Source organism: Macaca fascicularis, chromosome 1 (assembly GCF_037993035.2).
Source record: "Macaca fascicularis isolate 582-1 chromosome 1, T2T-MFA8v1.1".
Lineage (NCBI taxonomy): Eukaryota > Metazoa > Chordata > Mammalia > Primates > Cercopithecidae > Macaca > Macaca fascicularis.
In genome coordinates this window covers 81,585,818-81,609,951 of record NC_088375.1, presented here as the reverse complement: position 1 = coordinate 81,609,951, position 24,134 = coordinate 81,585,818, and the positions used below count along the sequence as shown (strand labels likewise).

Below are 24,134 nucleotides of genomic sequence, written 5' to 3'. Positions count from 1 at the left end.
ACAATGCCTGGAGTGGTCCCCCCATCCCCTTCAGACTTGGCTTAGGCTCATATTTCCTCAAATTCCATTTGCTCTGACTTGTTTTGCATGCCAGCTTGGGAGCAGTGTCTCCTTCCTCTGCTGGATCCTGGGTATCCAGAGTTGGAGGGTGTGATGGTTAATACTGATTGTCAACTTGATTGGATTGAAGGATGTAAAGTATTGTTCCTGGGTGTGTCTGTGAGGGTGTTGCCAAAGGAGATTAACATTTGAGTCAGTGGACTGGGAGAGGCAGACCCACCCTCATTCTGGGTGGGCACCATCTGATCAGCTGCCAGCGTGGCCAGGATAAAAGCAGGCCGAGGAATATGGAAGGACAGGGCTTGCCGAGTCTTCCCAACTTCATCTTTCTCCTGCGCTGGATGCTTCCTGCCTTCGAACATCGGACTCCAAATTCTTCAGCTTTTGAACTCTTGGACTTACACTAGTGGTTTGCCAGGGGCTCTCGGGCCTTTGACTACAGACTGAAGGCTGCACTGTTGGCTTCCCTGCTTTTGGGGTTTGGGGACTGCAAAGCTCCGCAGCTTGCAGACAGCTTATTGTGGAACTTCGTCTTGTGACCGTGTGAGTCAATACTCCTTAATAAACTCCCTTTCATATATATATCTATCCTATTAGTCCTGTCCCTGTAGAGAACCTTGACTAATACAGACAGATCTAGGGAAGGATTAACTCTGGGGGCCACAACTCCGATGCCTACAGAGGCCACATAAATGAGTAAAACAGTCCAGGAGGAGGTAACAAGAGAGAGCAGTGGGGACTGTGGCAAACCAGAGAGCATGCACTGTGTGAGGAGGAAGCCATGAGAGAAGGAGGAGGAACCACGAGCAAGGAAGTCACCTCACTCTAGCTGGATGTCACCACGCAGGAGCTGGGAGACCTTCCCTGACTGCCCTGCATTTCCTAGTGCTTCCCTAGAAACTCTCACTCCCCTCACCCTGCTCTGGTTTCTTTACAGGATTTACCACCACCTGCCACATGTGTTTATGTATTGTTTGCCGTTCTCACTAGTATGTATACTCCATAACATCAAGGATTTTATTTTTCCCCACTGTTGTATCCTTAGGGCCTGGAATACTTGGCACAGAGTGAATGCTCAGTAAACATTTGTAGAATAAGTAAAGAGAGAAATTTTGGCCAGATTTTGCAGTTTTTCTAAGAAATCAGAAATCTAGGAAATTCCATCATGGTGTACTATGGTCAGGGCCAGAAAGTGCAGAAGGCTGTGACAGAGCCCATCGATCTCATCTTCAGATTCTTACAAAATAGATTCCAGATTCAGGTATGGCTCTATGAGCAAGTGAATATCTGGATAGAAGGCTGTATCACTGGTTTTGATGAGTATATGAACTTTGTATTAGTTGATGCAGAAGAGATTTATTCTAAAACAAAGTTAAGAAAACAACTGGGTTGGATCATGCTAAAAGGAGATAATATTACTCAGCTACACAGTGTCTCCAACTAGAAATGATCAATGAAGTGAGAAATTGTTGAGAAGGATATAGTTTGTTTTTAGGTGTCCTTTGTCCAATATGAACATTTATTCATATGTTTTGATTACCCTTTTGTTATTACAAGATGACTGTGTCTGTGGATTGTTTGTATTAAATTTTTTTTTTTTTAAAAAAAGGAAATCAGGAGTCTAGATTTTCTAGAAATCTAGAAATCACTACGCTGGCCAGGACTGTATGCACTGGACAGATGAGATCTGCAAGCAGGTTAGGACAGGTTTATCGCCTTCAGTCTACATCAAGCCCCTATTGGGCCTGAATTATGGTGCGGACCCTGGGGACTTTCTACATTCCAGTCAGCTTTCACCTGTGATCTGCGTTGAGCTACTGCAAGCTGTCCTCACTTTGGTGTTTAGAGAAACTCTGTGCTTCTGTAGATTGTGTTCCAGGCTTCTGTGCAGTCAGAAGGCTTTCTCTGCAGTTGCCCTGCCCACCAGCCTGGCCAGGGTCCCCTCTACTACTCCTTTTAAGAGTTTTGCTTCCTTCCTATTTCCTTTCACATATTTTTGCTCTTCAGCATTGTACTCAGGATATTTTCCCAGCCTCAAAATATCTTGTTTTCTGCTCACATCACCCCACTGGGTTCCTTGGCATTTTAACATTTGAGGGCAGTTCATCTCATCTCAGTATATTTGAGCCTGGAAGACCACTCTCATCTTGCTAGGAGATGCCATTATCTCTGTTTAATATTCGATGCAATTTAAAGATCTCTGTACATTTGGAAACCTCAGGATACCTAGCCCGGAGTTGGAACTGCCGTGCCACTTAGGATCATTTTTGGAGGGGACGTTTGACAGTGTGTCAAGACTGTCCCCAGCAATAACGACAACATGCCATTTTTGTATCTCATCATGTGTATTTCAGCCGTGGCTGGAGCTAACAATTCCATCTCAGTGCTCATCTTTTCATTTCTTTCCCTGTTATACCTGACTTCTAGCATTTTTGTCTTATTTTTGAAACCAAAGAGCATTATAATTAAACTCAGTAAGCAAGCTGCTTTCCCTTGAAACAGGCTCTGAGATGTATTTACATAAGCCTCAAATATATTTACTCAGTGGGTTTTTTCCCCCTCTGGTGAATCAATTCCATTTTTTAATTTACTAAGAAAAATTTTTCCCTCTAAGCAGCATTAAAGGTTTGATTTAAAGCTGGAGGTGAGGCAGAAAGTCCTGAAGCTGTTTCATGCCATTCAGTCTTATTCCTTCCACAATCACAGAAACAAGATGGATGAGAATTGGCTTGGTGGGCTTCATAAGCAACTAGGAGGAGCTCTGAAATAATCCGAACAAGCTTCTTCAGCTGTGAAGAGTTTGCTTGCTTTTTTTTTGCCTTTCCCTCTCCACTGAAAACTTAGAAGGTAAGGCAAAAATGGCTTCTGATTCAAAGATGACCCGCCAGCCTTTCCTGTTCTTTCCTCTGTTTTGAAGTACATTAACTCTCTGGGGTGCTCTGTAGCTCCTGGAAGCCAAAGACCCCCCTGGCCCAGAATTGTCCTCGGCCAAATGTAGTGATGTGTGATAGCTGCCTTCCCTGTGGAGCTGGCCCCCACGCTGCTATCAGGTCTGACATCAGGTCTGAGAGGCCCCTTCTGGGTCGTCATGGGAACCAGGAGTGGAGGTGCTGGGAAACCTTTGGGGGGCAGCAGAAGTGGATTATTTAGTGTGCCTTATTATATGTAGCATGACTCCAAAGAGTTATTTTGAGGCTATAAAAAATATAGTTGCCATAAATGAGTCATGTTACCATTGTTCAGAAAAACACCAGTACTTTGGGGGCTAATCTTTGAAACTCTTTGTTTCAGAAAAATACCAGACTTGGGGCTAATCTTTGAAACTCTTAGTGACTTTCTTCCCTGGGTGACCCCAATAACCCACCGTCTGCTGAAAACACAGCACTTGGGCCCTTTTGAGTTTTCTGGGTATCTGTTATGCCCAGGATTGGTGTTCTCTATAATCTTGCTTCTAGAACACTGGTAACTTTCTATCATCCACTCTAAAAGGAGGATGATGTTCTAGTAAGGTGTGCCAGGTTCTTAATTTACGGGTACAGTAGGAGGTGGGCTCACGGTGTTGAATGGTGGTGGATTGAAGTACTGTTGGTTGGTTGTGGATGCTTATAGGAGTGAGGAAACATGTGGTTTATCTGACATACTCATTTGTCAGAATCGGGAAGAACTTTCACAGCCCACTTACTCATTTAAATATTTGTCAAGTGTCTTCTTCATGCCAGGAAACAGCAGAGAACAAATAGGCACTCTTTCCTCTTCTGGGAAAGAGGGTGGGGAAGAGGGTTCCAGGCTGCAGGAAGGAGATGATAAAGGTCCTTTGGCTAGGAAGTGCATAGCACTGGGGCAGGGGACTTGCAAAGTAGTGGTAGGACTGGGGCAAACATGGAGCAGTCAGTGCAAAGGCTGAGAGTGGAGAGGGGGGCAGTGGCCAGATCACGCAGGGCTCCAGCACTGTGTGAAGAATTCTGGACTTTATTCCTAAGGGCAATGGGGAATATGGAAGATTTTAGAGCAGGGCTGTTTATAGCCAGATTTGCTGCAGTGTGGAGAGTGCAGACACCAGAAAGAGACAATTGCAAGACAGGAAACCTTCATTATTTGCAGATAACTGATACTGGAAAGGGACCACTGAAAGTAAAATGGGGGCCCATATTTCTTAGTAAACAGTTTTTTAAAAAAAGGTTTGATTAGTATCTTACTTTGAAAAAAATACAAACAAATATAAAAAATTTTCATGTGACTTCATATTTCGTGATACTTATGTAATAATTGCAGCTTTGCGCTAGCTCTTAGAACAAGGAATGAATCAGTTATTGACTTTTTGGAGGGAGAACTCATGCTGAAAAGATGACAAGACATCAGGATGCAACACTTTTCACTTCCCGATTGAGTTTTGAGGAAGAATCATGAAAACTTTCAAAGATTTCATTAGTTTCTCTAAGGCCCTCCTTCAGTACTTTGACACTCAAACCATTCCCTTTTCAAGGACCAGTCCTGCCTTGAACCTCAGTACTTTTCCTTCCTCAGCTGCAACCGCTTTAACTCTGCCAACTTCTTCTTGGTCAGTGGCACTGAAGCAGATCTCCAGTATCACTTTCATCGACTTCATGAAATCCAGCAATTTGAGCAGAATGTTCAGTGTCACTTTGCAACCACCTTGCATTGTATCTGCATGTGAGGTGGGCATGGTTGGTAATTCTAGTGTGTCTAGTGTTAGGTGGGGAGGGATGGTTGGGTGAAAACTCATGAATATTTTCACATCATGACAATTTTGCTTCTTTTTGCAACCTCCTAATTACTGCTCCTGGATAATGACTATTTGGAGAAAGAGGGTCCCTTATAGTCTTACTGGGAGTGGAGGCAATGGCAGGAATGTTAGGGAGGAGGATAGGATTTGAGAGCTATTTAGGAATAAAATCAAAAGCACTTGGGAAGCAATTGGATACGAAAGGAGTGAAGAAAAGGAATCAGAATGGCTCCTGGGCTTCAGCAACTGACAAACTAGTGATTCTGATGCCCGAGACAGGACACCTGGGCAGGAAGGCAGGTGGTAGGAGTGAGATAGTAGTCCTACATCCTATACCAAACACAGGGGTGGATACGGAAGGACACCAGCAACTTCCTGGTATCATTTCAGTTTTTGTTTTCCTATAGGCAGTAGACGCTCAATAAACATTTGCTGATTCACTTGTTTGGGTTCCCTGGTGTTTGTGTTAATTGTATGTTGGGTGATAACAGTGAATAATAAGGAGGTTTATTGAGGGCTTTCTATGTGGCAGGCACTCAGCTAGGCACCTTGTGTATCTTATCTTATTTTTATCTTTATAACAACTCTAGGAGTCAGGCTGTTTTATGTTATTGCAATGTAAGGAGATGCTATTTCATGAGGTAAGTCAGAGGGTGAACCAAATGCTAGCAAAGGATGGGGAGAAAGGGTGGTTGGTGGCAATTGGAAAGTGAGGATGAAAAGGGGCTGATGAGAAGCTATGTGTAGGTTTACAGGAGGAGGGACTGCTCCTGAAATTTCTTTTTTCTCTTGTACAGAGGTCTAGGGCATTTATTTCAAATGATGTGAATGTATTTACTTCAGGTTCCACGTGGCACTGCAAGATTTGGGAAGGCAGAAAACTCATCATCTTGCTAGAACTAGTCCTGGCGCTGACACTGTCCGGCCTTTGGGGTCCCTTGAGCTCAGAGCCTCAGCTTTACTTGTCTGGCAAATGGTCATTAAATAGCCACTTTGTCTTGTGCAAAGCACAGGCAGATTCAAATACAGGAAGTGTTAAAGGAAAAACTTTAGACAAAATAAATGTGACAGGGTTTATTCAAGCAAAGAAGGATTCGTGATTTGGGCAGCCCTGAAAACCAGAAGAGATTCAGAGAGCTCCGCTGCAGCAGCGTGGGCTTTTAGAGGCTGAATATGGAAGTAAGAGAAATACAACACATTTGATTGATTACATGGAAAGACTGGTTTTAGGGATTAGTTGGTGGTTTCTGATTGGTAAAGTCTCTAGTTTCATTTTACTGTTTGCATCGGGCTTTGGCTTGCTTAGGTAAAAACTTAAAGTGGTTTAGCTGCCCCAGTCTAATGGCTTCCCAATTAAAATGATTGTAACAGAAGCCACTCTCCTTGTGCAATACACTGATGAGGGTGTGGCTTATGTGATTTCAACTCTTGGAGGGTAAAAGGCTGAGCCTACAGTACATTTTTTTTCTCATGTGCACTTTCTAGGAACTTACCCTGTCCAAAAGCCATCTGATTAATCTACTTTATTTTATTTACTTATTTATTTTTTGAGACAGAGTCTTTCTCTGTGACCCAGGTTGGAGTGCAGGGGCACTATCTCCGCTCACTGCAACCTCTGCCCTCTGGGTTCAAACAATTCTCCTGCCTTAGCCTCCTGAGTAGCTGGGATTACAGGTGCGGGCCACCACGTCCAGTTAATTTTTGTATTTTTAGTAGAGATGGGGTTTCACTATGTTGGCCAGGCTGGTCTCAAATTCTTGACCTCAGGTGATCCACCTGCCTTGGCCTCCCAAAGTGTTGGGATTACAGGCGTGAGCCACCTCACCTGGTCAGATTAACCTACTTTAATTCTACATTAGCAGGATTTATTGTGGGCAACTTCCAGATGTGCAAAGTCCATTAGGCTGAAGTACATTTGCAGGTTCAAAGAAGGTGCAGAGAACGGTGCTTTAAACCTGACTCAGAGCAGGCAGGTGGTAATGGGGTGAATGGATTAGGACAGAGCAGGGCCCCAGCATAGCGACTCATGTTTTTAATTGTGTATGTGAGCTTCTGCCTGAGATTGTTTCCTTTGGTTCTACGTTGTTTGTTTGAGGGAGAGTAGGGACCACAGAGCCTGGGGTGTCAGCAGAAGGCCCTGCCTACAATTCCCAGAGGCACTGAAGGTCCTATTTTGTCCTGAATATGGAAAGGCCAGGGAATTGTTCCTTATCAGCAAACAAGCAGTTGCTTATTGGAAGAGATTGTACTCAGTCGGGGAGAGAGAAGCTGGCTTACCCTTGGGGGAACATTAATCAAGATACTCCAGAGGCGCTCTAAAAATATCATACCTGCTGTTACATATACACTCATGTGTATCTTTGATATCTTTTATGTCATGATGTCCTCCCTAGCCAACTGGAGACTACACACACACACACACACACACACACACACACACACACCCGCCATACAGTCTTCCCTCTGTATCTGTGGCGTACTGGTTCCAGGATCCCCGTGAATACCAAAATCCACAGATGCTCAAGTCCCTGATATAAATGATGTAATATTTGCATATAGCCCATGCATATCCTCCCATATACTTTAAATCACATCTGGATTACTTATAATACTTAATACAGTGTAAATGTTATGTAAATAGTTGTTATATGATATCATTTAGGGAATCATGACAAGAAAAAGTCTGTACATGTTCAATACAGACAAACCATCCATTTTTTAAAAATATTTTCAGCCTGCAGTTGGTTGAACCCATGGATATGGAACCCATGAATATGGAACCCATGGATACAGAAGGTCAACTGGAGATATATACAGATATCCCTAAACATTTTTCTTGTTACAAATACGCCCTTTTTGCTCAGTATCAGATGATCTTGTACAATAAACTATGAGGTCCAAACTCATTTTACAGATTAGAAAACTGAGAATCCTAGGAGTCAAGTGATTGCTGCTGGTCACTCAACAGATAAGTAAGGGGCCGGGGCTTTGAACACAGGCTTTCCGAGTCCAAAACCTGTGCTATTTCTACTCTTCTAAGTTTGTAGCCTTCTCAAGGGCAGAGACAGTGTCCTTTAGGTCTCTCTTGTCCTAGTGTCCTGCAGATGGCCCCACACATGGTGATACTTGGTAAGCACTGGTGAGTGATGATGGCATACAGGAGCTACCCCTTAAGCCTGAAGGGAGAGGACCTCCAGGAGGGTTGGAGGTTGGTGCAAGATAGGGGAGATTTACTAAGTGATTCTAAGAAGATGGGAACTTAAACAGAGGATCCTGCTTAGGATGCTCAGGAGTAGGAACATGGCTGACTCATTCACTCCCCAGTCCCATGTGCCACCTGGCCAGCCTGCCCAGGTGCTGCTGCTGGATGGTGATGGGAATCAGGGGAGCAGGTGACAGGAGCAAACAGGAGTACCTGAGGATGCTAAGAGGCCATGGCAGAGCTGGAGCCATCTGTGCTCCAGGGCTGGGCTGGGGAAGAGGGCAGAGGTGGAGTGTGGCTACAGATAGTGCTAGGGCTACAGGGCGGGGGCACAGGAGACCCAGTTGAGCTGGTGTCCGCCAGGTTTAGAAAAGTCTAGGTTCACCTCTGGTCACAGTGGGTAAGGGTGGGCATCTGTATCATTTGGAGGGAATGAAGAATGGTATAATTACATGGCTTGAGGGAAGTCAAAAGGTCAGTCTCTCAAATCCAGGTAGACCTGAGTCTAACCATGATACACATAGAGTCTTCAGAGAGTTGGGTGTCAGAAGGTGGGGGAGATGAGGCTCTACTTGAGGCATGGGGACCAAGCTTGAGAAGCAAGTCAGAGCCTTTCTTTGAATGTCAAAATTTGCTTTTAGCCAGAGAAGGCAGAAGTGAGAGAAAAAGGGGGGAAGCAGAAAGTGAGTCCCAGAAAGCTTTACTAGTGACAGGCTACTCAAGATCTGAATTTTCAAATCACCTTTGACACAATTATATTGAGGTGAGTTCAGTCAGTAAGCATTTTATGCTGGGGTCTGTTAGAACCACTATGCCCACTGTCTGCCTCCAGGCAACTTCCAAGTCTAGCCAGAGAGATGGGAATTGTCAATGAAGCAAATAGAGATAAAAGTCAATGTGTGGGTCGACTCTGGGCACACTGCCTATGAATTAGCCCTGCTTCACAAGGAGTGGTTTAAAAAAAAGTCAGAGTGTGTGTGTGTGTGTTTTAAGGTAGTCAAAATGGCATGAATTAAACGCCAAGGGCTTCCAAAGGCATGTTCACCAAGTGGGGGAAGGGAGGCTCTGTGACTGCTTCGTGGTGATGTACAGAGCTGAAATAGCTCCCTGTGTATAAAAACATTTAGAGCAGCCTTCTGTGGAAGAGTAGGCTAAGGATGCCTCAGCTGTGATAAAATATTGAAGATGGATTTTTAAAAAACAAGCATATATTAGCAGGGTCAAATCTTTACATTACACTCAGATGTGCAATCAGCACAGCATTCATTATTTTGCTCAACTACTCTCAGCTTGCTGTGGAGCCCCAATTTCCACGGACCATGAGTAGGAGGGAAACATAAACTAGCCGATTAAAGGTATTATGCCTCTCCCTGTTTCAAGTTCTTCTCTCTTTTGGATAAACATTGCTTTTAATTACTCTATTTGAGTGGTGCTATAGACTGAATGTTTGTGTCTGTCCCCCCTCCCGCCATTCATATGTTGCAATCCTAACATCCAATATCATTGTATTAGGAGGTAGGGCCTTTGGGAGGTGATTAAATCATGAGGACAAAGCCCTCATCGATGGGATTAGTACCTTTATAAAAGAGGCCCTAGAGAGCCCCCTCACCTGTTCTGCCATTTGAGGACACAACTGGAAGACAGCCATTTATGAACAAGGAAGTGGGCTCTTGCCACATATCAACTCTGCTGGTGCCTTGGTCTTGGACTTTCCAGGCTCCAGAGTTGTGTTGTTGTTTCTAAGGCATCAAGTGTATGGTATTTTGTTATAGCAGCATGAATGGATGAAGACAGGTGGTTTCTCACTTTGTAAAGTCTGGTTCCTCCTCCACCATCCCAGGATGGCACCTGGGTATAAGGAAGGTCAAACAATGTCCTTCCACCAATGGGAGAAGCCCGCTAGTCAATCTCAGCTCAATCTTACGTAATACCTGAGGGAGACTTGGGGGCACTTCCATTGTCTTTCATCTTCTTCTTAAGTGCTCCATGATGCCATCTTTACTCTGTTCCTGGATTCCTGAATGGGAAGCAGGACATATGTGTTCTCTGCTTTGACTTCTGCTTCCAACTATCTGAGGCTTTACTCTTGTTTCCACTTCAGCCATTGTTCAACCTCAAGGTAAGGTAGGGGCCACCGTAGGGATTCCGATGTCTGACCTTTCTTCTTTCCTTCCTCTTTCTTTCTACCTGCAGTCCAGAAGCATCTCCATTTCTTCCCTTGGTGTTTGGGAAATTCCATTAAGCTATAGCTTGAGTTCTTGCTACCTACAGTTTATAATAACATTAGACATCCAGACCTTTAAGCTTTGATTTTAATGTGTAAAGGGAATTTTTGAATTAAGGGTTTTTTTTTAAACAATGTTTGATTCAGGATTATTGTCTCCTGGTGGATTTTAATTTTTTTTTTCTTTTTGAGGCGGCATCTTGCTCTGCCACCCAGACTGGAGTGCAGTGGTGTGATCTTGGCTCACTGCAACCTCTGCCTCCTGGGCTCAAGTGATTCTCTTGCCTCAGCCTCCCGAGTAGCTGGTACTACAGGTGACTGCCACCATGCCTGGCTAATTTTTGCATTTTTGGTAGAGATGGGGTTTCACCATATTGGCCAGGCTGGTATTGCACTCCTGACCTCAAGTGATCTGCCTACCTCGGCCTCTCAAATACATTTTTTTTTAAAGAGAGCTTTTGTTATAGTTTTTTTTTTTTTTTTTTTTTTTTTTGAGACGGAGTCTTGCTCTGTCACCCAGGCCGGAGTACAGTGGTGCGATTTCGGCTCACTGCAAGCTCCGCCCCCAGGTTCACGCCATTCTCCTGCCTCAGCCTCCTGAGTAGGTGGGACTACAGGCGCCTGCCACCACACCCAGCTTTTTTTTGTATTTTTAGTAAAGATGGGGTTTCACCCTGTTAGCCAGGATGGTCTCGATCTCCTGACCTCGTGATCCGCCCGCCTCGGCCTCCCAAAGTGCCGGGATTACAGGCGTGAGCCACCGCGCCCGGCCTTGTTATAGTTTTTTAGAGAGCATTTATCTCCATTTGGGAACCAGACACAGGCATTCCCATTCAGGTCTTCTAGTCTCCCTAGAATAAATTTAACCCAGTGCATGGGAAAATGTGTGTATTTGAAAGGCTATTCCCAACCTTATTTTGGAATTCCTTTTGTGGAATTCTTTTTTCAGAGCCAATTTATGGGGCATACCAAATCACTCTGTAGTCATGCTTCTAATATCAGTTAGAAAAACCTTCGGCTACAAGAAGCATAAAACCCACTGTTGTGGTTCAGACAAATAGGGGGCAAGTTCTTCTTTTATAACAAGAAAACTAGAGGTAGATAGCCCGGGGCTAGTATAACTTTAATAATGCCCTTGGAGAGCTAGACTCACACTGTGCTCTGCTCTGCACTCTCCTGTGCTGACTTTCATCTTGCACCTGCAGCCTTGGGATTGCAAGCTGGCTCTGCACCTCCAAGCACAATGTGGACTTTCCAGATGGGGACAAGGGGGAAGGGCAATGGGCAAAAAATACTGCCAGCCAAGCCTGCCCCACTTCATCAGGACATGGAAACCTTCCCTAAATTCCCACGGAGTGCATCTCTGCTTAAAGCGCATGAGTGAGGACTAACTCCTGAGCAGCGCTAGCTGGAAGGTAGCTGGGAGGAGGGACTTGTCTATCAAGGTATTTCCCAGTGTTTTTTGTCCGCCTTATTCACCACCTAACTACTATCTCAAAACCTCCTGACTGCTTTTGAAATTTAAAAAATTGAAAATTAGCCAGGTGTAGTAGCTCATGCTTGTAATTGCAGCACTTAGAGAGGCCAAGGTAGGAAGACTGCTTGAGGCTGGGAGTTCAGGATCAGTATGGGCAACAGAGTGAGACCCCATCTCTGTATTTTTAAAAAATAGCTGGGCATGGTGGCACATTCCTGTAGTCCCAGCAATTTGGGAGGCTGAGGTGGGAGGACTGCGTGAGCCCAGGAGGTCAAGGCTGCAGTGAGCTGTGGTTGCTCATCTGGGCAACAGAGGGAGACCTTGTCTCAAAACAACAAAACAAAACAAAACAAAACAAAACAAAACAAAACAAAACCTATGCTCCAAGATCAAAGCTGTTTTTCTGCTGGCAGGTCCCCAAACAAGTTTCTGAAATGTAAACAACGGAGTAAATGTCCATCTTCCAGAGGACTCTGAAGGGCAGCACATTTGGACATATTCCTTTGAAAACGCATTCTCGTCATGACAATCCATTCACACTTCATGCAGTAACTGACAAGGATCCAAAAGCCTACACAGCCACGGCATCTCCTCGAGCCTCTGTACTTGCTTGCAAGAGCCGGGTAGACCCTGTGAAATGTCAGGAGTGAGGTAGATGAAGAGAAAATTAAACTCTCCTCCAGCTGGGCCACCTCGTTTGATGTCAGCAACAGAGGGACATTTTGTTGCCGTGACTTGAATTGTAATATCTAGGGAGTGCTCTGGGTGGGCTGTCGGAAGAAGCTTAGACAGGGAGCCAGAACCTTCACATCAGAAGGGAACCAGGACCACGCCCAGTAATGAGGGTTATATGGCCGCTCTGATCTCTTTGAGAAGCCACTTGCTTTAGACGTGTTACAGAGCAGTCGCCCCCCTTCACTCCCCAGAAGACTGGGCTTCCGTGCTTGGCTTACCTTGTTTATCTCCCACTGCCTGATGCTGGTGGAAGTGAAATCTGTCAGGTTCGATGCAGATTCTTGTTGAATGTCACTTCCCTACAGACCTGGGAGGTTGAGGTGCAAATATATGTAAGATGCTGTTGGAGATTTGCAGAAGAACAAAATATGATTCATTGATTCATGTGGTCATCTGCTTATTTGTTTTTATTCATCAAACATCTGTTGAGCTGCTTCTATGTGTCAGCCGCCTGCTGGGGATGCCGAGATGAGTGAATCCACATTGCTGCTTTGCAAGAAGAGGTCAGAGAGTGAGAGAGAGAGCGATGGGGAGAGAGACAAACAGATGTACTCAAGTGGCCTTAGAACTTGCTGGAGAGGTGTGAAGAGGAAGGGCTTGGCGCCGGTGAGACAGGCCAGCGGCAGGGGTAAGGAAAGCTCTGCCAAGGAGTTGATGCATAAATGGGGTTTTGAGGCCACTCTGGGTGTGAATCGTGATCTGAGGCAGCTTGTGATAACTCTGCAAGAGAAGCGTAAATAAGGTCTTTAGGACACATACAGAAAAGAGGTGACTTCTGGCTGGAGGGTAGGAGGTATCAGAGAAAGCTTCATGGAGAAGGGGTAAGATTCAGCAAGAAGTTTGCAAGCAGAGGGAACAAACAAGAAAAACCACATCAATGAAAAAGACCAGGGTATGTTTTGTACATATCCAAGTTTGATTGGGAGATTAGATTCATAGCGGGGAGCGTAATAGGAAAAAGACTGGAGAAGTAGGTTGGAGTCATATTGTGAAGGGTGTTGGTGCCCTGTTAGGTTGTATTTCATTGGTGAGCAATGGAGGACAGTTGCAAGATTTCGAGCAGGGGAGTGACATGATCACAGGTGTTCATAGAAGAAAACTGGGCTGAGAGGAGTTGGGTGGGAGGAGGAAACTGTGTTATTTTGCTCAACCTTTGGAAGTTGCCTTTTAATAAGATACTGCCCTGCTTGAGGCTTCTTTGGTGAGAAGCAACATAACTCATGCCAGTCCAACCACATTAACTCTGTTTCCCTCGACTACCAGGTCTAGTCTCACCTAGGAGCCCTGTTGCCATTAGGAAGATAGTGTTTGTCTGTGAAGGAGAGCCTGGTGAGAGAGTGAGGCAGGAAGCAGGTTGCCTCCTGGATCAGAAAAGCTCTTCAAAAAGTAATATGGCCAGGCATGGTGGCTTGCACCTGTAATCCTAGCACTTTGGGAGGCTAAGATAGGAGGATCACTTGAGTCCAGGAGTTCAAGACCAGCCTGGGCAACATAGCAGGATCCTGTCTCTATGAAAAAATTTTTAAAAATTAACCAGGCATGGCATGCACCTGTAGTTTCAGTGACTCAGGAGACTGAGGTGGGAGAATGACTTGAGACTAGGAGGTTGGGGCTGCAACGAGTCATGATGGTGCTACTGTACTCCAGCCTGGGCAACAGAGCAAGACCCTGTCTCTTAGAAGAAAAAGAAAGTAAATGAGTACGTGTGTGTGTGAGACAGAGAGAGAGAGAGAGCGAGAGAGCGCAAGAGTGCGAGAGAGAGAGAGAAAGAGAGGAATTAATTAATTTGGGGTCAGATCATGAACCTCTTTGTTGGGAAAGATCCAGGCAGACAGAGGCCGGGGCTTTCTAGGACGACCTGGTGATGCAGCAATTCTGAGTGATGATGAAGGTGATGGCTCCTCAGATGTGGGTTCCTGGCTTACTGCTTGCTCAGGCAACAGGTTTTCTGAGAAAACCATAATGTGTTCACACTTACAATATGTATGTAGCTCTGGCCACAGTGTTAAAAGAAAACTTAGAGTGAGACAAGGTCCACAGATGGTCTCTAAAAGGTTGAAGGGCCTTACATCTGAACACACATTGAAAAGATTCAGATCTTTTATATGGAAAAGATAAAGGCTGAAATGCACAGGCAGGATTTTGGAGCTGTTTGAATGGAATAAATAGGAGAAATAGGGACTTGTTCACCAAATCTTAGACTACTAGAGCTAGGGATCTACAGTGGAGGTGGAAAGAAGCAGTACTAGGCCAGAAAGATGCAATAGCCTTTCACACGATGAAAAGCACACTTGAGGACACTGAGACCTCAGAGGTTGATGTGAAATAAGCAAATAAGTAGACGTGAGCAAAGTTACATCACTTCCAAGATGATAGATTCACCATAGGATGCTAAGGTAGGCAGCGGTGCCTGGAGCCCATGCTGCTTCTTTTGAAGTTGACACTGCAAGGGACAATGATGCCTCCCAGGGAAGCACCACTCAGTGGCATCAGTGTGATGGGTCCCAACTTGCACAGAAAGGGGTTTTCTTTTTCTTTTGCATTTCCTTGAATCTCCAATGTGACCAACACCAAACCCCAGGATTTGTAACCTCTCTTGACTTTTATTTCTTCTGCCTCAAATTATGATGATTTAATGCTAAGCAATATCTCAAGGGAGTTTTAAGCAACGAGGCATCAAGGCTCTCCTGGTGAACTCTGAAACAAGAAAGGGCAATACTGTAAACAGACCATGCAGAGCCAACTCTCCATTATCCAAGGTCAGGAGGGGCAAGGAACACACACACACACACACACACACACACACACACACTCTTACATGTACACATCGTAGATTGGATTAACAGCTTCAATGTTTCCCTCAACCAAATTAATCAGAGCTGCTAATAAGGGGCCAAACGGACTTCTCTTCTCTTCTCTTCCCTTCCCTTCCCTTCCCTTCCCTTCCCTTCCCTTCCCTTCCCTTCCCTTCCCTTTCCTTCCCTTCCCTTCCCTTCCCTTCCCTTCCCTGCCCTCCCCTTCCCTCCCCTCCCCTTCCCTCCTCTCCTCTCCCCTCCCCTTCCCTCCTCTCCTCTTTTCTTTTCTTTTTTCTTTGTTTTCTTTTCTCTTCCACTCCACTGGCTGAGTGTGTAGGAGCGGGGAAATGATCAGCATGTGGGGGAGGGGCAGCCACAGGGAGGAGCAGAGGATGGACTCCCAGTAAACAAATCCCAGGGAGGCAGGGGAAGCTGATGGCTGCAGGTGCATTTCCAGCACCGGAGGAGGAGACTCTGCCTGACTTAGAAGGGAATGGGGCAACGTGGACTCTGGGTTAAATGGGACAGGGTCAGAGAACGCAGGGCCCCTGCAGGCTGGGCCTGACCAATCTGTGTCCCCCGTGACACTGTGCAGGTGACTGCTGGCTTCTGGCTGCCATTGCCTCCCTGACCCTGAATGAAGAGCTGCTTTACCGGGTGGTCCCCAGGGACCAGAACTTCCAGGAGAACTATGCGGGAATCTTTCACTTTCAGGTACTATGCTCTGCTCAGGCCCTTTGTCGCTGCTTTCCGTACCCTTAGGTCCCACCGCAGAACCACTGCATCAGAAATTCTGGGTTTGCGGCACAGTGATCTATGTCTTAACAATCCCTCTAGGTGACTCTGATGCACATTTCAGTCTAAGTACCTGCTTCAATGCATCCATCCAGATATCCACACATCCACCCCGTTCTCAGCTCCCCCAGGCCAGGTGGCCTTGAGGAAAGCACTGTGGACTGAGGGTCAGGAGGTGTGGGTCTGAATCACTTCCTGCTGCCACTGGGTGGCGCTGGGCAAGTTCTCTGGTGCACAAATGCAGACCCTAGACTAGATGTTCCCGGGTTCATCTGGCATCTCCTATGTGCACAGATAAGGCAGACACAGGTCCTGCTCCTACGGAGCCAAGACTTGAACACTGATGGCACAGAGTCCCCACGTGAGGTCCCCTGGAGGGACTCCCTTTACACATCTGCTTATTCATGTGAGCTGCCACTGTGTCGCCTCTCCCCAGTTCTGGCAGTACGGAGAGTGGGTGGAAGTGGTCATTGACGACAGGCTGCCCACCAAGAATGGACAGCTGCTCTTCCTACACTCGGAGCAAGGCAATGAATTCTGGAGTGCCCTGCTGGAGAAAGCCTATGCCAAGTAAGTGGGGGAAGCCAGGAGCTGGGAGACACCAGAGCCTCCCTGAAAGCTCTCACCTGTCCCTCCCACGTCTGCCTCCCCACCCCAAACTCAGGGCGTCATGGCCACGTCTTTCCCAGCATCCAGACCCCCATGAGCTGGAGAGAGAGCACTTTTCAGTAACTAAGAGAAACAGAAATCTGGGCGGGGAGTTTAGCATCTCAGCTCTGCCTCGGGTGAATGTGTATGTGGTGGGGCGAGCCTCCCTGCTCCTCTGGGCCTGAGCTTTTCCTCTTTCAAATCCCAAGGTAGGTTCCTGGGGCAATGTAAATGTTTGAAAGAATGAAGAAGAATAATAAAACAAATGTACTAGATAGCAAACTCAACAAAGTGTCTGCTCTTTCCTCAGGAGTTCTTCTCACCGGCGTTTGATGTTCAAAACCTTCTTTGGGGTTCTTTTAATTACATTTGTTTACTGATACCCTTTTCTGCAACCCCAGTTCCTTTCTAGTCCTATTTCCCAGTAAGCCTCAGCAGATGCCTCTCAGCCTTGAGGGAAAGTTCTCCTTCTCCCCATCTGTGGCCCCAGCCCCAGAAACCCAAGCAGCTGGGGCCAGCTCTGGAGGGATTGCCTTTGGCTTTGTAAAGGAGAGGGTGGCTGGAGAGAGGTTGGCTGAGGTCAGTTCCTAGTGAAGTGCTGAGCTGGGCACATGAAACAGTGGCCTAAGCACCTTCCTGGCCCAAAGGCAAAATTGGCAAAGAGCCCTCCTTTATCTTCCAGGCCACAGTACGTCCTAGCACTGTCCCAGTCCCCAATCCCTGGGTCTCCTTGCTGGGGGTGCTAATGGGGCATGTGTTCTTTCTTTTCCAATAGGCTCAATGGTTGTTATGAGGCTCTCGCTGGAGGTTCCACAGTGGAGGGGTTTGAGGATTTCACAGGTGGCATCTCTGAGTTTTATGACCTGAAGAAACCACCAGCCAATCTATATCAGATCATCAGGAAGGCCCTCCGTGCGGGGTCTCTGCTGGGCTGCTCCATTGATGTGAGGCATATGGCTTGTGTACTGCCCCATCTTCCCACCACTGCCACCCCTTGTGTGGTAGGGAAGGGACGAGACAGCGGGAAAGAGGCATAGGAAGGCTTTGGGTCAGAGCAGAGTCTGGGGCTTAGTGGGCAAGTCTGGTGACACATAGGCCTGCACATGTAGGGGCTGGTAGACCTAATTGGTAGGTAGGAACTGGGGTTAGTTGCATTGCAGGAGTCCCAATTTCCCTCTCGCTGTTAGAGCCCCTTCAGTACTGCTGGAATGGCCCTAAGAACATAGTTTAGGATCCCTGGATCCTTGGCCACCTGTTTTCTACGTCCTTTTTGCTAAATAATCTTGAGGTTTTGGAAAACAAATGTGATACTTGATGATACTTGATGGATCTTGAGATCCCTGAAGAAAAGAGAAGTTCTGAAACCAGAGGCTGTGGCCGGACACCAGGCTGAGCTGTGTGGATTTCCAAGGTGGCTGTGGAAACCAGAGGCTGGAGGCCCCCAGCCCTGAGGTCCTAGCACCACCTCAGGCTCCTGTGACCAGCTGCCTTCTGGCTGCTCTGTCTTCCTCTCTTGTCCTCACCTGGTGATTTTAGAAATGTGAAGGACAAAGTGAGAAGATCCTCCTTTTTTCCTCTCTCTGCAAACCCCAGCAGGAGACGTGTGTTTTTGGTGGAGGGGTGGCACGGGGCATGGGAGAGAGCGTGCTGAGGAAATGGGAAGGATAATGAGGAGTCCGCTCAGGGAGAACCTTGGAGGACTGGGACCTGTCCAGAGCCATCAGCATGGAGAATTAGCCTTCTTCAGGCAGCCGGGGGTCACTCTCAGAGAATAAATGACTTCCCAGTTTCTTGGTGGCATTTTGAAGGCTGGTAACTTGTCTTTTAGGCTTGGCAGGCACCTGCACTGGCCCGGAACTGCAGGTCTAATTAAAGAGGGAGTCTGGTTGGAGATGGCTCTATTTACCTGAGGTTCATTGCCACTCCTGCACCCCTAGTCCCACACTGAAGCCCCCAGTGGCTGTGTAGTGTGTCCTTGAAAAGCATTCTATGGCCAGCCACTGAGAGGTAAGGGTCAGCCACTCTGAATGAACTTTCTCCTCTACCTAGGTCTCCAGTGCAGCTGAAGCAGAAGCCATCACCAGCCGGAAGTTGGTTAAGAGTCACGCATACTCTGTCACTGGAGTTGAAGAGGTAAAATTTTGTGTGTGTAGGGGGAAGGTAACATGTGATAATATTTCCATGAATCCAAGCCATCCTGGCAGGAAGAAAGAGGTGATTACTACTAGAAGGTTCAGAATTGGCTTTTGAGCTTCACTGTCATGTTGGGGTACACTCCGCCTGTGCAGAACCCCGATACCACAGATGTGCATTAGCTCTTGCTCATTAGAACAGCTCTTCTGGCCAGATGTGGTGGCTCATACCTGTAATCCCAGCACTTTGGGAGTCTGAAGTGGGAAGATTACTTGAGACCAGGAGTTCAAGGCCATTCCTGGGCAACATAGTAAGACCTCATCGCTACAAAAAAGTAATTTTTTTCCCCTAAAACATAAAAAATAAATAAAGGCTCTTCTGACTCTTACTCACTTGAAAATGGACAACATAACCTCTCTAAGCTTTTGCTCAACAGGTTTTAACTAAATGCAAGCCCTCTCCTTAGATGAGGCCAGGAAAGCTGTAGAGATTTTCAGTTAGATTCTACAGACGTTCGAAAAAATATGTTTGTGTGGGCAAAACAGTGGGAACTCACAGAATCCCCAAATGGGAAAAGGGGCAGTAGTCCCAGCTTTTAGTGGGGAGTAGAGTCATGGAAAGGCAAGCAAGTATTCCTTACTCTCCAACCCAAGGAAAAAACAAGGGCTATACTATTCATTATTTTTATTTTCTACATTGTGTTTTCTTTCAAAAAGGATTTAAGGTGGCTTACAATTATTTTATTTATTTATTTATTTATTTATTTAGAGATAGGGTCTTGCTACTTTGCCTGGGTTGGACTGCAGTTGCATGATCTTGGCTCAGCCTCGACCTCCTGGGCTCAAGTGACCCTCCTGCTTCAGTCTCCCAAGTAGCTCGGACTACAGGCAAGTGCCATCACACCTGGCTAATTATTAATTTTTAAAAATTTTCATAGAGGCACCATCTCTTTATGTTGCCCGGGCTGGTCTTGAACTCCTGGGTTCAAGCGATCCTCCTGCCTTGGCCTCCCGAAGTGCTGAAATTACAGGTTTGAGCCACCATGCCCAGCTGATGGTTTACCATTAAAAGAATAGACACAATAAAACCATACAGTATAATACATCAATCCAGGCTGAAGGCAGTGCTATAATTGAGAAATTAATTTTGCTTTGGGCTTCCCAATGGCCAAGGCAGAAAGGGAAATGCAGTGAATGTCCACTTCTTGTTATTTATTTAAGTGAAATAGGCCAGGCATGGTAGAGCGTGCCTGTAGTTCCAGCTACTCAGGAGGTTGAGGTAAGAGGATCGCTTGAGCCCGGGTGGTTGAGCCTGCAGTGATTGCATCACTTCACTCCTGCCTAGGTGGCAGAGAGAGGCCCTGCCTCACAAATAAATAAATAAATAGTGTTAAATGAAATATATGTTCTTTACATGTGTTTGTGTTTCATAAATACGCTTTTTTTTTTTTTTTTTTTTTTTTTTTTTTTTTAGATGGAGTCTCTCTCTGTTGCCAGGCTGGAGTGCAGTGGCACAATCTTGGCTCACTGCAATCTCCGACTCCCTGGTTCAAGTGATTTTCCTGCCTCAGCCTCCTGAGTAGCTGGGATTACAGGCACGCACCACCACATCCAGCTAATTTTTTTTTGTGGGGTTTCACCATGTTGGCTAGGATGGTCTCAGTCTCCTGACCTCGTGATATGCTGCCTTGGCCTCCCAAAGTGCTGGGATTACTCCCAAAGTGCAGGCGTGAGCCACTGCACCCGGCCCAAATACGCTCTTTAATGAAGATAATCTCATAAAGGGGAATTGAACATATACATGTAAACATTGGGCTAGGCGAGTTGGGGGATACACAGGAAATGAAGACAATGAGGACCTAACAGCTTATGCAGTTGGTGTGTGCATATGTGAATGCAGGTGTGTGTGCAGGGCGCAAGGGGCTTATGCTTGAGTGTTCAATAAATAGGGGAAAGCAGTATATGTGGATTTAGGAGTGTGGGCTTTGGAGACAGACTGCCTGGGTTCCCAGCCTGCGATCACCACTTACTAACTAGATAATCTTGGATAACATAACTTCTTTAAGTCTCAGATTTTTGAGCTATGAAATGAAGATAATTCTTTATCTTCTCAGGATTGTCGTGAGTGTTAAATGAGGCAATAACACATATTAAATGCTTAGCACAACACCTCATCTATAGTACCTGCTCAATAAATGTTAACTGCCATGCTTTGGTGTTTGTTGGGAGGGCATTTATTATCATTAGGCCTCATGTATTAAGAGCTTAGTCGATCTTAGTCAACTATAAAATCTAAATCTGAGTTAAAGCAGACATAAGCTTGTTTTTGGGTTAGACTCACTCTTCATTTATTCAAACAAATTATGAAAAATAGAGTACTTGGCTCAAGCCTGAAAAGATACGTTAAGGGAAAATAAAAGTGTGGTCCTTTAGGAACATTTGAACAATTTAGTGCAGATCCTCTCAGGTGCAGACATGCCTGCAAGGCAACAGGAACATAGTAATTCAGCTGCTTTTCTGTGTGGAATTTGCAGGTGGATTTCCAGGGCCATCCAGAGAGGCTGATCAGACTCAGGAATCCATGGGGTGAAGTGGAGTGGTCGGGAGCCTGGAGCGATGAGTAGGTTTTTTCCCTGCTTCTCCAATCCTCTCTCCCTCTGCGGAAGGGTGTCGTGTAAAACACACAATTATGAGATCGATGTCACAGTGAGTTCAGCAGCACGTCCTGTCTGCAGATCACACAGTGTGTTCAGCAAAGAGTATTAAATGGATCCAGGCTGAGGAAAGCAAAATAAAAACCACTGGGCTGTAGTCTTCGATTCTGGCTTTCTGCTTTGGCATTTGAAAGTTTGGCGGCTCTGTGGAATTTTGCTTCGCGCTGAAAGGTTTTTGTGTTTTTTTACCTGACACACCGTGCTGGTCCAAAGGTCAAATCGATCACTCACAGTCTGTTTCTTTCCACTCCACAAACACTGGACACTCTGACAAAGGCCAAACCCCTCAGCACCAAGAAGAAACAAGGATGCTGAGAAAATGAAATTTGACCCTCGGAGCCCTGAGCCCTGGCAGCAGTGATGAATGAGGCAGCGGCACTCGCTCCTGCCCTGTGCAGGTTTCATCACTGACTGGAGAGACTCCTCTTGGGCAGGACTCTTTGCTGAGTCGGTCAGAGGTGGTGATGTCCCAGGACAGCTGTGCCCTGGAATCTATGTCCCCATGATGCAGGAGGGTGGAAAGCATAGGATGGTTTCTGTCCAGTAAGCACAGCTGGCCTGGGGGAGGCAGGTTAGTGTGGGGGAGGAATTAGAATTAGCCAGTCTTGGCCGGGTATAGTGGCTCACGCCTGTAATCCTAACACTTTGGGAGGCCTAGGCAGGTGGATCACTTGAGCTCAGGAGTTCAAGACCAGCCTGACCAACATGGTGAAACCCTGTCTCTACTAAAAGTACAAAAATTAGCTGGAAGTCACTTGAACCAAGGAGGCGGAGGTTGCAGTGAGCTGAGATTGTGCCACTGCACTCCAGCCTGGGCAACAGAGCGAGACTCCGTTTAAATAATGATAATAATAATAATAATAATAATAATAATAATAATTAGCCAGTCTCATGGACAAAGAACCACCAGAAATGAAATTGGTCACAATAATGCCCCCTCCCAATATATCCTTAATCCTCAAGTGCTGTCGGTACTCTGTGATGCCACCAGGGCTCTCGAAGGGCATCGCCACATTTAATCACAGCATCATGACTGGTCATGACTGCACAGAGGGGTAGTAACTCCCTTCAGGGTTGTGTCATGAAGAAACACGTGTCTCTAGGGCCACACATGAGCTTCCTGTAGGAAGGATTTTTCATTCCACTGCCTAAGTTTGAGCAAAACCCAAAACCTCCATTCCGCCAACTTCCCTAAAAGGATGACAGGGCTATGTGAAATTGAAACCCTGAATTTGGGTCATTCTTACCAAAAGTCATTTACCGAGCTGTCCAAAGGGCTTGTTTGACTTTCTCTCCTTTCCCTGAGCACCCGCTGCCTGGCAGGTGGGAGGTGGTGACTGTCAAGGCCTGGAGGCCCCACCAACTGGAGATGCAACCTGGGATAGTTACATGTATCAGCTATTGGAGAAGGAGGGCGCTGAATCTCTAAGGTGACATCCCTAAGCTCAGCTCAGGGATTAGTGAGATTTTATTTCAAAAAAAAAAAAAAGTTAAAAAAAAAAAACCAAAAACCAATTGGAGCAGTAGGTCAGATCTAGAATTTTCCAACTCCTGCCCTAATCTTTGTTTATAACAAGCACATTCTGAGATTTGGTTTTAATCAAATTAATGTTTCAGTGAATTGAAGAGGCCCTGGGAACTGTCCTGCTGAGCCCCGGGGTCTTAACGCCTAGCTTGGAGGGAGAGGCTGGGCTGGAGTGCGCCACAGCTTTATGCTGGGGAGAGAAGGTGCTTAGGTTTTGCAGAAGGTATTCAAGCAGGGATTTATTTTTTTTATTTTTATTTTTTAAGATGGATCTTGCTGCTGCTCTGTTACTTAGATGTCACATACCTATTTCAGGAAAACCTAACTTTGTAAAGGTCAGGAAGCTGGAGATGGCATTCGAACAAAGTGCATGGATATTCCCCTTGAAAGGCCACCAGCAGGAGGTCTCACAGGTTGACGTTACTTCTGGGAAATTGCCGTAGTACTGGGCTGGATGATCATTCTTGCAGGTGGAAGGAAGTGAACCAAGTCCATGTCCCCAGAGCCGGTTAGACTCTGTCAGCATATTCACCCCAGACTGCTGGATAAGCCAGAGTGACAAGTGACTAATGGGTACTGGAGTGCCTGCCTTTCTAGTGACAAGAACTCATCCATGTCCTCTCCTGTGCCTCCCCATTCCTGAGAACAGGGGCCTGGGAGTCTTAATTAGAAATGTCAAATGTGTCTGGAGAGTAAAAATTAGAGAATAATGTTTGAGCCCTAATGTTCCTGTCGTATGTCCAAGGCCATCCTGCTAGTACCCATGGAGTCCATGTCCTGGGTCTGTGTCCCTTCCCTAGACAGTGTGCTCACCCCACACTGTCCATCCTGCCTTTCTGTCTGCATGCGGTGCTTTTGGTATTTTGTTTCTGGCTCTTAGGGGGAAGTTTGGGTGCAGTAAACACTTGCCCTGTGTGTAGAACCCCTCAGAAGCCACCACCTCTGCTTATTTTCCCCTCAGTGCACCAGAGTGGAATCATATAGACCCCCAGCGGAAGGAAGAACTGGACAAGAAAGTTGAGGATGGAGAATTCTGGTGAGTTTTCTGCTGAAGCGCTGTCCCATTGGTGATGGGTCCATTTT

At 46.1% G+C, this 24,134-nt stretch overlaps 2 protein-coding genes across 4 annotated transcripts in view; both read left to right on the top strand.

The window, feature by feature from the left end:
• The window catches only part of CAPN8 (calpain 8), a 74,722-nt gene that overhangs the window by 20,282 nt on the left and 30,306 nt on the right, over positions 1-24,134 (top strand). For 2 of the 3 annotated variants that reach the window (XM_045397663.3, XM_074037147.1), the window contains exons 3-8: positions 15,833-15,951; positions 16,469-16,602; positions 17,456-17,624; positions 18,730-18,813; positions 21,347-21,432; positions 24,013-24,087. In XM_045397663.3, coding sequence (XP_045253598.2) covers positions 15,833-15,951; positions 16,469-16,602; positions 17,456-17,624; positions 18,730-18,813; positions 21,347-21,432; positions 24,013-24,087 — 667 coding nt within the window. Of the gene's footprint in view, positions 1-12,778; positions 13,071-15,832; positions 15,952-16,468; positions 16,603-17,455; positions 17,625-18,729; positions 18,814-21,346; positions 21,433-24,012; positions 24,088-24,134 lie in introns of those variants that run through there. The other variant, XM_074037144.1, reaches the window with a different exon arrangement.
• Positions 1,226-1,531, top strand: LOC123574713 (small nuclear ribonucleoprotein E-like). The gene has a single exon (XM_065536017.1). The coding sequence runs from the start codon at positions 1,226-1,228 to the stop codon at positions 1,502-1,504; it is 279 nt and encodes a 92-aa protein (XP_065392089.1). The 3' UTR covers positions 1,505-1,531.

Excerpts from the sequence above, each read along its gene's own strand:
- LOC123574713 (XM_065536017.1), top strand. The coding sequence starts at position 1,226 with ATGGTGTACTATGGTCAGGGCCAGAAAGTGCAGAAGGCTGTGACAGAG.